The 12818-nt window shown below is 36.5% G+C and overlaps 1 protein-coding gene across 5 annotated transcripts in view; it reads left to right on the top strand.

The window, feature by feature from the left end:
* The window catches only part of Btk (tyrosine-protein kinase Btk29A), a 73073-nt gene that overhangs the window by 215 nt on the left and 60040 nt on the right, over positions 1-12818 (top strand). For 2 of the 5 annotated variants that reach the window (XM_022068784.2, XM_022068787.2), the window contains exons 2-3: positions 1863-2046; positions 4583-4675. In XM_022068784.2, coding sequence (XP_021924476.2) covers positions 1894-2046; positions 4583-4675 — 246 coding nt within the window. In that variant the 5' untranslated portion in view covers positions 1863-1893. Of the gene's footprint in view, positions 1-71; positions 168-1862; positions 2047-4582; positions 4676-12818 lie in introns of all 5 variants that reach the window. The other 3 variants (XM_087353514.1, XM_087353515.1, XM_022068789.2) reach the window with 3 other exon arrangements.

Below are 12818 nucleotides of genomic sequence, written 5' to 3'. Positions count from 1 at the left end.
ATATCGTATGGTATACAAGGACCTGTTAAATGTGTCAAAGAACTACCATAAAATTTTCTTTTGTGATCCAGATCTGTTCGGAGTGTGTTCAGTGATAATGATGCAGATTGTGATGGTTCCGGAATATGTTACAGTACATATAGTAAGGTTTTAGTTGATTGCATTAAGTAGGTAAAAGGTGTATTAATGATGATGATGATGATAACAGTTGTAAAAATAACCTAAATAACTATAACAATACGGTATGTTTGTACGTTTTTGGTCTTTAGGGGCTTTGAGAATGTGAGCCAGCATGAAGTGACCAGAATTGATTTCATACATTTATTAGGATATTAATTTCATTAAATGCATGGAAAAATTTGAACTGCATCACTTCCAGCCTGCTCCATGTACTTTAGTATCCTTTTACAGCACTTCACTCGCCATACAGATTGTTCATTGTAGTGCCATCAAGCACCTTCAAGAAAAACATTATTTTGAAAGGACATTAAAATTGCCTCCCTTCCTCAATCTCCTATCATGTCATATTAAAGCCATGAAACTGGGGTATACTGTGACAAATGTGAGTTTCCAATTCAGGTGCAAGAACAATAGAGGAAGGGAGGCAATTTTAATGTCCTTCCAGAATCATTTTTTTCTTGAAGGTGGTTGATAGCATCTGTTATAGGCTTCCAGAGAGGTTTAGATAGATCCTGTACTTCCACTTTCTTACCAAGTCCAAAAATACTGACAACTGTTTGCCTTTTTGAATCACATTTTTTAGTCAATATAATATAACACAGGTTGCAGAAGGAGACATTAGAGTATGAGCAACCATGCATGTGTGTGTGGATGGTGGGGATGAGTGGTACATTTAGAGATGCATTGAATTATGTGTGGGTAGCTGCTCCCATTTTTCAGTATCAGGTGAAAAATGTCATTGTGCATTGATTATGCTGTGAAAAATGTTATGTTCTTAAAATGCTCTGTTGGAAATTTAATGACAGTTGTATGGTAATTTTAGAATTGAAGTATAATATAATTAATCTTTTATATCTAATTTTGTGAATGGGCCATCATGAAGTAACACATCAGTACTACAGTTCTCCAAAACCAAAGTAATACAAGGTCTAGTGTTATCTATGCCTAAGCATGACTCCATGAAGATATTGGGGAAGATGAAGTAGAGTTCTGTTCATTTGTAACTTGATACTAGATGGAAGGGTCTGGTCAGATTAATGCTGGAACAGTCTAGCCACAGTGATGCAGAAAACATAACTGTCCCTGTCAGGAATTGAATCCTGGCTGCCCAACCTTTAGACAGTTACTATATTAACTGAGCTATCCCAGCACGTAACATAGAATTATAGCAAGCTAACTTTTGTGTGAAAAATTATTTGGAGTAAATAAACACTCAGATATAAAAATTGTCAGTGGCTGTATCATGTAGCAGTATGACATACCTTCCAAACTGGATATGCATGAGACTTTAAATGACAGGTTTATGTAGTGTAGATCTCTTCCAATAATACAATAATATGCTTGGCCACTTGGTCAAGTTAACTGAGATTGGTGGCAAGATTAGATTTTAAGTGGGAAGTGTAGTATTTATCGAGCCCTTATGACATGTTATATTTTATAGGATAACAATATCTGGAGAGAAAAGGCCAGTCCCAAGTGAAAGTAAGGAGTAGGGTTGTTACTAAATACTTTAAAAGCCACTAATATTAACTGGATTTGATCTAAGCCCCCATTAATGTTACCAGTGACATCTGGATGCAAGAAGTCACACTGGACTATGCTTAAATCTAATCCAGATAATTACAGATCTTCTCTTATACATCTGCATATTAAATTATTAAGCTCTTCTCCTTCATTTCCAGTACCATCTCTATTTTGTGAGAGTTTTGAAGTATGGCTGGTAAGGATGGAGGCGATGAAGTAGTGAAACAAGGTCTGATGGTGAAAAGGTCACAGAATAAAAAGAAATTTACTCCAGTCAACTATAAACAGCGGTGGTTTGTCCTGACTCGAAGTTACCTCATCTACTACGACACAGACGGCGAGGTATGTTTGTGAGCTAGCGTATGTTCTTACACTTGTTATTTAATTTGTCTCTTTTCCTGATGCACAGAGAAGAAAATTTGCTTTGGCTATGGGTTGGAGTATTGGTTCTAGACATTACATATTTTACCTCATCTGCTATTAAAACTTAATACCATTGTACTCCCCCTATTCATTTTCAGTTTGCAAACACCCAGTACATACAAAGTATGCTAAACCGTCTTTTTTAAACTAGCAGTTATCAAGATATAACATTAGGAACAACTTTTAAAATTCATTAAGTGACATATTAAGCATCACACTCTTACATGATGTACTGTATCACCAAACATAGAAAAATTTGGATTTAATTTACACTTATTAGACCTGGCATAAATATATTATAAGGTAAATTTAAAATAACTGAACCTGTCACTAACTGTAACCATGCTATCCGGAGTTCAGTCCTAAATGAATTATTATAAGCTTTATTTATGATAAGACACACACACACACACACACGCATGTGCACATGTGTGTGTGATTTTCCCAGTCAAGTCTCTTTAATATATCTGTGCAGTTTATTATACATATAATCATATCACAGATGAGCGGGGACAAATGGCTTAAGTATGTTGAAGGAACTTAAATGGGATGACACCCAATTTTTGTTGCATTTATAGCTTTAAACAATTGAATGATATTAAATAACATTTGTTTTCCTGCTAATTGATATCATTACAGCAAAAGAATATAAATTGGAATAACACAAATGTTGTAAGGCTGGGTTATTTAATGATGCCATTTCAAGTATAGAGGTATACAGCATTGAATGCTATAAGATGTTTATCATGACAGTGAACTAGGTTGTGGCCTTTTGTAAAGTACTGTGCTAGCATTCAGCTAAAGATACTGAGGAAAATCATAGAAAAACCTAATCAGAATAGCTTATAACTCAGTTGAGATTCGAACCAGATATTCCCAAACATGATTTACTATGATGCTAACCTGTTCTCTGATACAATTAGGAGACTGTCGTTTATATGATAGGCCTGTAATGAATGGCTGTAGGATGTGCTTTTGTCCTTTTAGTGCATCTGTACAAAAGAAATCTACAGTCCTGTAAATGAAGTTATTATTTGGTTGCACTAATACTGAATTGCAATTGTGTTCAACACTTTCTGTTATGACACATGTTTAAGAAACATGATATATTCAGAGTTGACTCTATTTTTGCGTTCTGGTGATTGTTGTTATATTAACAATTTGTTATTGATGACACAGTATTACAAAATGATATGCCAGCTGCACAAAACATGTTGGCAGGTCTTGAGTTGAGAATACCTTCTGTAGACCATCAGGGTGACATTTGGCAATGTCCAGCTTAATTTCAAAGTATTAGATCAGTCATTTTCACAATCCTTTCGAGAAACAAGAATTTTAATGAGTCACAAAACAAATTGGAGTTTTATTAATTAAATTTTGAAAGCTGTAATGTTCCTTGTCATTATGTAACCTGGAGGTTGAGATTGTGTGATGTTGTTTAGTTTCAAAAATCATTTTTGAATATGCTTTTTGTATTTTGGGCTGATACTGTATGGATGAAAAGGGAAAATATTAAAATTGGGCTGTTTATATGTTATGCTGTTGCAGTACAGTATCACGTGAATGCATATCTTCATATTTTTAGAGATAATTGCTACCTTGGTATCTGGTAGTATAAGATAGGAGGTGAAGTCAACAGTAACACCTTGATTTCTTTCTTGCCCCTCCTTTTTTGAAGCTGTGTTGTACAGAATTTCTTTTCCCTTTTATACAATTTTTTTCTCATATACTCTCAGATCTTATGCATTAAAAGCATGATGTTGGGTGCTAATATTTGTCAGCTAGGCTGTCCCCTTTGTGAAGTAGCCATTTTTTGTACAGCACACATGGGTGGACATGCACAATTGGAAATGAAAGGTTAATGCCTGATTAAACATTATTGCTTATATGCAAATAATAGCCTGTAACATGGTACTTACATAAAAATTGTATGTAGTCACTGGAGTTAAAGTAAGGTAGACAGACAGGCTTGTTGGCAGGGTTAAATGAAGTGTGAGTGATAAGCAAGATGACAGTGCTATGATTTAGATGGTATCAATATTTGACCGGATGGGGATAAGTATTCAATTTTTGTGTTTAATTTTTTTTCGTTTTTGATTATATGTTTTATTTCAGTTAGTATACATTTCTAAATTCAGGAATTATAATGGTGACATTTGAATTTCTTATGGCAGCAAACATGAAGGAGACTGTCTTCTAACCTCTGAAACACTGGAAAACTTTGAAGACAGCCATCTTCAAGTATTGTATTGTTTTGTTGTGAATGTATAATTAAATGGCATACTTAGACTATCCAAGAAATTGAGGTAGGCTGTTATTCAGACATGTCTGGTAATAATGCTGTAAACCATGTAAGTTATTGTTGTCACTGAGGAAGTTTGTTTGTGGAATAACTGTGTCTTCTGTCAACAAATTTATTGGACTTGCACGGTCCCTTGTGATTCCCCCTTTCTAGGACGTGAATTCCGAGTGCCTCAGAGTAAGCAAATCCTCTGCAGGGTTGGCTGATTTGTCCTGTCTACACAGTCTGCACATTCTCTTAAGTAGGGTATGAGTCACAAGTGTTCTGTCTTTGGGTTTTCTGTTTTATTTTTGTTTGCATCAGTTCTTAGGTTCAGTAGTGGTAGGTAATGGATTATGGTTGGATGTAATGTACTTGCTTGTTGAATGTGTAGTTCTGGTAATTTGTTGGCGCAGTCTTTCACAGTTTATCTGTGGTTTGTTTATTAGTGGAAGAAATTGCATGAGGAATATGTAGCAAAGCAAACAAAGGTGTCAAATATAAAGTTCAGAGAATTTCTCATTTAATTTGGAAGGTATAATTCTTGCACAATAAATCACTGATTTTTTTCCTTTGCTTGCTACTAGACGTACACTCAACTTAAAATTTGAAAAATTGACTGGCCATTCTGTAGTGATGTTTCATGTAACACCTTGAGTTTTTTTAAATTGTTTCTTTTAGTACAAAAATGGTAACAGATGGCAAAGTGATTTTTATACCTTCAGAGTGAAGAAAGAACAAAATCTTTGTATCTAGTGTAAGTCAACTTGTTTTGTTCATTTTTCTTCTGAGAAGTAGAGTCCTTATAAAATATATAGTCAGTAGATATATTCACGTAAGTAGGCACTAAGGTAAATTTAAAGGTAAAGCTATGTGCGTTTGTGGGTACTATGAAAAGGGTAGTCTAACAGTGATATCTTTATTTCAACATACATTTTTTCCAAACTATTCTCTACTTCCTTTGCACCAACTCTCAAAGCAATGATGCCATTCATTTTATGGTATTGCTACAAGTTTCTGTTCGTAAGTTCCTTGGGTGTATGATGCTTGAAAATCAACGACCTTGAAGGCAATAATTCGTTGTTAGAAAAAAATGGGTTGTCCCAGGTCTGTGCTGTACAGGTAAGTTGATTCATTGGAATGTTATGCAGGAAATGTAATGTTTGTTGCATGTGACAAATCACTGCTGTAGTATAATAGCTGTGTTTGTCAGTGTTTTTCTTGATAATTATCAGTCACTTAGGCCAGGCAGATTGTGGTGTAGCATTGTGCAGTTAAACTATGTTGAGTTTCAAGTTTAGTGGCAGCCATTTGAATGTTTGTTGAAAATAAAGAAGCCAGCATTTTCTTTCTGGCATTTCTTGGCCATTTCAGATACATGAGGTGTGTGTAGTTAGTGAAGATAGCTGCTTGGAATTTTGTTTCAGGGTCAGATTCATAGGTCCATGACTCTTAACCCATAACAATGCAAAAAATTGGTTGAAAGTTGTCATTCTCAAGTCATCCAAACATTCTATGGCATCATTCCACCCAAGTGAGTTTTTAGATTTATATCTCACTGATACCAAAATAACTTGACAGATTTTTATTGTGAAATACCGAAGAAACACCTAGTAAACTAAGAAATTATGTTTACTCTGTATCTATTTCTTTCTCTCTCTCCCCCCCCCCCCCCCCCCCCAATCGTCCTTAATTGTGGTTACCAAATGAGTTATGTTTTTCTTAGTCAGTTTTTTATTTGATTGTTGATTCGTTTGAAGTTGCTGGAAAACAGTGGTGCAGTATTGAAGAACTTGAAGGAATTATTCAGCTGGAGCTCATTATTTCACTCATTGCATAATTTTCAATTTTTGCAGTATTATTGTATGAAAACATTTACAAGTTAGGTTTATAATAATTTTATTTCTTTTAATTTCTTTGCAAGTATGGCATTTGTTTAGTGCTTCTATCCTTCAACCTCAACCTCGACCCACGGTCCATACATGTTTTTCCCTCCCTCGACTCAAAAGAAGAAAACACGGGTGACTGAAGGATGGAGTGAGCAATTATTTTAAAGTGGAGTAAGAAAGGCAGTTGGGGAGAGGGTATGAGGGATGTCCAGAGAAGTGAAGCAGATCTATTGATTTTCCTTTGTGTCACTCCCTCACATTTTCTATGTCACGGTTGGTCGACACTGTGCTCATTCCGGTCCTACTTTTTTGGGAGGAGAAATTAATAAATATATACTATAATTAACTCTGTTAAGGAACTGTGTCGAAAGCAGAATATAATTTAATGAAATAAATTTTTAAAAAATACTGGATACAGTACTCATTTGGGTAGGGTAAAGAATGATGACTGTCAAAATGATATCGGTCCATATTTGCTGTATAAGATACAGAATAAATTTACATGGGGAAGGGGGTAGAACATCATTAACATGAATTAGAGTGCAATTAAACCCACAAAAATGTAAATTTTGGCATTGAAGCTACCAAATGTGTACAGATATTAGACATGTGGGAGTTGAAACAAAAAAGTTGGTATGGTATGATCATCGACCATTTCATGAAATAAGGTAACCGAATGAAACGTGGAAATGAATTTATGCATAAAGCCAGGAACGTGGTACATTGTCGTATCTCCGTCTTTGTGGCCTAGCTCTCAGCAACAGATCGTCCACGAATTTTATTTTTTAAGAGTTTCCCATGGTGCGTTTTTGCGCATCGTCGGAGCACGTGATCCAAACACGTGTAATGACCGACTGTGAATAAAATCCGCGGAATATTAAGATTTTTTAGAGCAGGCGTGGCCAAATATATTTATAGGCCGGATGGGTTTTTATTTTGAGGTAACCGTGGGCTGGAGGCCTCACGAGTAAAATTCAGTGCCTGAAGAACTGTTACATAATGCTGTCAGTTATTCGTGTTGGTCATTGTGCACATACGGAGTATCAGAAGACACATCATCATTGTTAATAATCCTAACACGATATCGTGAAGTGACTGGCGCTGTCATGAATATATTTATGTAAATATCTCGAGTGTCTTACGATTGCAGTATATTTACTATATCGTTTATGAGAAAGTAAAAATTACTAAAGGGATGTATAAGATCATCAAAAAAGGCGAACTCCGGATTGAATTTTTTCACGAACCTAAGTTTTCCCGCCCTTACTAGAGGTAGGCTGTACATTTCACTTTCTGTATTACATTAATTTTGCATTTTTTACCGTTCTTGCCCTAGTGGTTCCCAGCCTTTTCTGTTTCACGTACCTTTGAAACAACGCTGTGTTTTCCGAGTGACTACCTTTTCTGTCTCAAATGCACAGTACAAATAATTCCTATGCTCCTAAATCTGATTAATGCTAACACTTTCGAACATCTTTATGTACAATATAAATACGAGCATTAACGTCTTTATGTAGTATTCATGTTGAAGCGACGTCATGATCGTCCCCATTACACAGTCGCATTTAACAGTTTGCACATTTGAAGGCGGCTGCAGCGGTGGGGCGTTTGTTAGCCGTGTTAACACTTTGAAAAATTAAAAATAAAATGTTTTATGTCTTTCATGGTTCAGTGATACACCATACTCTGGAACAGCATAAACGATCAGATAAAGTGCATTGCTAATCTGCTCTGGCCGGTTAGACGTTAGCGTTGTTGCGCTCGCGGCGAGCGTCAAGCCTCGACTAGCTGGTTAGCTTCAGATCCCAAACTTTGGTGGAGTGAATGTCTAACGAGATACAGTGAAGAGTAATTTATGTTTATGCATTGCAATTTCGATAGCGTGGTTAGCATTATAATAATATAGTCGTAGGGAATACATGCAGTACATGAATACGTACACTATTTAAATCCTAGGGTGGTAAACGTTAGTTATCCCAGTTTATAATATTTTTTCTTACAATCATTATGCGCAAAACTCCTATAAGTTCATTAACTTAGTGACGCAAACTTATGGGAATATTAATTGCTACCATTTTTTCTCGTACCTTATTGTTATATTAATCACAAAACAAAAGCAAAATGAGAAAATTTGTTTATTCATTTAGTTTTGCTAAGTTTGAAAGAATGCAACTGGAAAGTATGCGCTGTGTTTGTATCAGACAAGGTAGAAGTGTAGTGTTAAGTACTGTGATGCTTAATATGCAGCGATTATTTTCTTTAGCTGTACTGACATTACAGATTTTGTTTTGTTACAGTTAAGTTCACAGACTATGATAAGAAGATACGAGTTTGCATGATCTTGGCTTGTAGATTATTGACACGAGGTATCAAATTCTGTTTGCCATGACTCCAGCAGCTCTCTCTTGAATTGATTTGTGGTTGTTGGGCTCACAAAGGAATAGTGCCCATTCCACGTTTTCAGTGTTGAGGTTTCCTACGTCATCCGCCCTCGCAGGCTTCTCTTTCACCACACTCCCAAGTTCGGAAATCAGGAAAAATGTGTCAGGGTTGAGTGATTTTATGTCGGTTTTTAGCTGTGGACATTTTTCTAAAAAAAAATGTAGAGGTGCAGTTCAAAGTGATTCTATAGTGTACGAAAATTCATTCATGTCTCACGATGAGGTTCGCATACAGCAAGGGGATTTAAGATAAATACTTTTTTTATTTGCTTCCTTTGACGTTTCGCCATTCAAGTTAATCTCCAAATCTTTGTAATGTAGGAGCTCGAAGTTCTTTGATCATGCCCGAGGGTTCGTTGTGCTCCTTGATTTCACGACACACGGTACACATATCGAGTAGGGTCGTGTAGTGAAGGTAGCCGATTTGTTTCTCGGTCAGGTTACCTCTTGATAAGGTTGAGTTTTATACAGGTGTTTCAAAAATATTTGTACACACAACCACTACATTCGTGAGTATTGTGTATACATCTTTTCAGGACACTGTATTAGTCCTTTGATTATCTCCATGCAAATACCGGCATAATATTCATAGATGAGCCATGGCCGACTTCAAAATTCTTTCTTGTTTACAGCATCAAAGACGATATTTTCATCTCATTTGATAATATAAGTACCTCTGCAGTTGAAACCGCGTCACTGAATAACATACGCACCAATAAGTCTTGCGATTATCTGTAGGAAACCTGGTTGCATCCGTAGTAGGCTTACGTTTTATTCACATTAATACGAGCCCTTCAAACTGAACATGATCGCTTCCTTCCAAATTCATACCAAGTGATGTGTTTTGTAATATCCGTCAGTTCCGTAGGAATTACTTTGCAAGTAGATTGTTTGCATGAGCCTTCATTTCATGTTGTTCCTCGCGTATAAGATAAGAGATCCACGCTCATATAAAACGTGTTACGAATAAGCGTATATTTATGTTTAACAGTAAGTGGTACAGAACTTGATGTCTGCGTGTTACATTGTATTTTTACGGGAGCAGAAATGCCCGTAATTATCCATACCCAAGATCGTAATTTAGTGAACGATTTACCACCCAGTTTCTGCCCCTATTAATGTTCATTTGTTGGTTGCTTTGGAATAATACATTGCATTACAATTAATTGTCCAGCCTTGCATACGTTATTTGATGTTCATTTATGAGTTATTCATAGAACGAACAATCGCGGTGTTATGACAGAGGGGTGGCGGTAATGCGGGAAACCCCGTCCTGCGATTGACGGATTGCTAGGTCTGCCCCACAGTTTGTTCAGGTTATGACATAACTGGTAAATCTGTGGGGCGGGGTGCATGAGACTGTTATTGAAATTAACTTGGGCTCGGACGTTGGCCATCGTTGTGGAACACGACGCATTTCGTTCTGATTTACGTCACTGAAGCGTAGATAACATCTTAGCATAAGTGAACAATTGTTGTTGGAGTTTGCTTTTTTCTTCTTGAATTTCGTTTTTCTTTATTATTTTCTATTTCTTATTTATGTCATTCCTTCTCTTTGTTTCTTTTCCCGTCTTTTCTTTAAAAAATTGTTGCGTGCTGTAAGGCTAAACGTATTAATTGGTAAATAAGGAATGGAAAGAAGTTATAACATTCAGTGAGATTCGTATTTCGTGTTATACATGTTCACAACAAGTCCCAGAATTATAAACTACTTCATGCCGAGGAGAGAGCGTATTTAATGCTTCGAATGTAATAACATTCACCCTAAAATACTTTGAGCGTGTCAAACTCGGTTTTTGTGTTGTGACGTTTCGCGTTTCCGTCGTCTTCTGTTTCCGCTTGTCATGTGCCTGCCATTCACGAACTGCACGAAATATTCTTCGTTTCTAAATCAGGAGATCGTTTCTGTCTTAAGTAGCCATTTACCATTACATGGTGTTCTTATTTATTGTTCTACCAACTGGGAAGGACATTTACATTTGAAGGTGTATTTTATAAGCCTTCTTCGTCTGTTCAAGATGGATGACAACATAGTCCTAGGATAGCTATGTTCTGGGTTGTAGCGCCGTGTAGTTTGGTGAAAGTTTACCAACGTTTAGAGGTCTTCGTTGCCTCCTTCATTAGGGCGATCAGGGTTCTGATGGTGGAGGCAGAAAGTACCTCTGAAACGTTAGTAAACTTTCACCAAACTACACGGCGCTACAACCCAGAAGACAGCTGCTATCTTCGTGCGTAACTGCCGTGGAAACCTCAAATCCAGCTTGGTCGTAGTTTTCCATAATTGGCAGAGAAAACATAGTTGCAATAGTGTAAATGTTATTAGATAGCAAGAAGGGTAATGTTTACCTACCTTTTCGAATGTAGATTACAGTCTTGTTGTAAATATAATCGTGTATGTGAAGTTAGTGATAATCTGTACTGTGGGAATTGTGCACACAAATGAGTCGCTAAATTCCTCAGTTCTCACTGTCCTCATAAGATATAAAAGCGTTTGAATGAGAATAGTAGTAGTAGTTATAAGTTTTCTCTGAACCTCTTGTTTCTTTCTTTTGCGAGCTAATAGCTGTATGTCCATACGCCGTCCAGAGGTCAAAACATGCTCATTTGTTTTTTATCAGGTCCTAAAGTTGTTTTATGGCACTAAAGGTCTTTCGCGGTTGCGATGCAGAGGTTTAATAGGAAATCGTGTGATTTAATTTACGAATAGCCGTGTATATCTGCAGTCTTCATTTTCGAGTTCTGTTTAAGTTGTACATTGTACTTTTTGGTTCAGGTCATATAAAATAATTTAGTTTGTTGATTGAAGTTGGAGCTCGTTTGTTTCAGTGCCGTTTTAATTAGTAATTAAAGTTGGCTCATTAAGAAAGAAGCCATTTCTGTTGCGTTCGTCACTCTGTCATATCCGTGTCGTTGCTAAGGAAACGGCGCCCAAAGACGTGGCTGGCAGTAATTTTCCTGCACCTCGATAATAGATGGACTCCCCCAGGGGGAAGAAATTTGTAGCGGTGTTCAGTTTCTTCCGTGATCAACTAGGATTTCAAATCCTATATTATTTATCATGTGTGTCTGCTAGCACTCGGCTGTAATTTGAGTTTCGGCTTTTAATCGAACATTTACGATACCTAACTTTCGAAAGATGTGTGCCGCTGGTTCTGAGAGAACTGAAGACGGTTCAATTTAAAGCAAAGTATGAAAAAATTTTGAATAGTTTTTTCCACGCACAAACGACTTTTGCATTTCGTGTTGTAGTAAGTAAAGTGTAGATGTATCGTTGCATTGGGAGAATTAATAATCCTGCTTCTTTTTTCTCCGTACAGAGACTAGGAGGCATTACATATTAGCTATCATCTACCACATTGATATGTTTCCGTGTACAATTTACCTTAATGCACTGTTCCGTTTCTTCTGATTCTGAGTAAAACTGTTTATTTATTTTTTCATCTTCGTAGAGAGGCTGGGATGTAACCTATTAACATTAACAGGCCAACTGTGCCTACTTATCGATATATTTACATGCATCGTTTTCGTCAATATAGATTTTCAGTAATTCAAAGTCGCCGTATTTTGGCTCATCTTCGTACGACCATAATATTCTTTATTTTAGAATAAATATTATGTGATCCGAAATTTTCAATTCTGTTTATGATGTTTCCATACAAAATTCCATATGCTTCTCCACACATTGCCATCAGTTATCATTGTTGTCGGTACCAAATGGAAAGATAAGTATAGTTATCGCCGGCCGCCATTTTGTTCTTGTATATTCTGACCAGTTAAGTCAGTAAATGTTACATAGGCCTGTTTTTGACAAGCTATAACCACGCGAAATTTGATGATCGTGTATTAAGTGGCGTTGTTTTTGCTGATTCAGAAGTTTGTATGCCGTCCTTCGGATCTCTGGATGGTATGGATTTAAAATATAAGATGGATGGGTGGACTTTACTGACATGGTGCTTACGTCACACTTTGGTAAAAAATTCGTCTGTTTGTTTAAAAGGGGCAAATACAGCAAACATGAGGATACAACGAACCTGCAGTTACTTTTGAGGGAACCCGACTAAAACAGCTTGAAACCCACCA

The sequence above is a fragment of the Zootermopsis nevadensis genome, unplaced genomic scaffold (genome assembly GCF_977971745.1).
Source record: "Zootermopsis nevadensis isolate Lab colony 2312 unplaced genomic scaffold, Znev_1.0 Znev_ptg000022l, whole genome shotgun sequence".
Taxonomy (NCBI): Eukaryota; Metazoa; Arthropoda; class Insecta; order Blattodea; family Termopsidae; genus Zootermopsis; species Zootermopsis nevadensis.
Note: the sequence above shows the minus strand (reverse complement) of the source record. Positions and strands in the feature narration are given on the sequence as shown.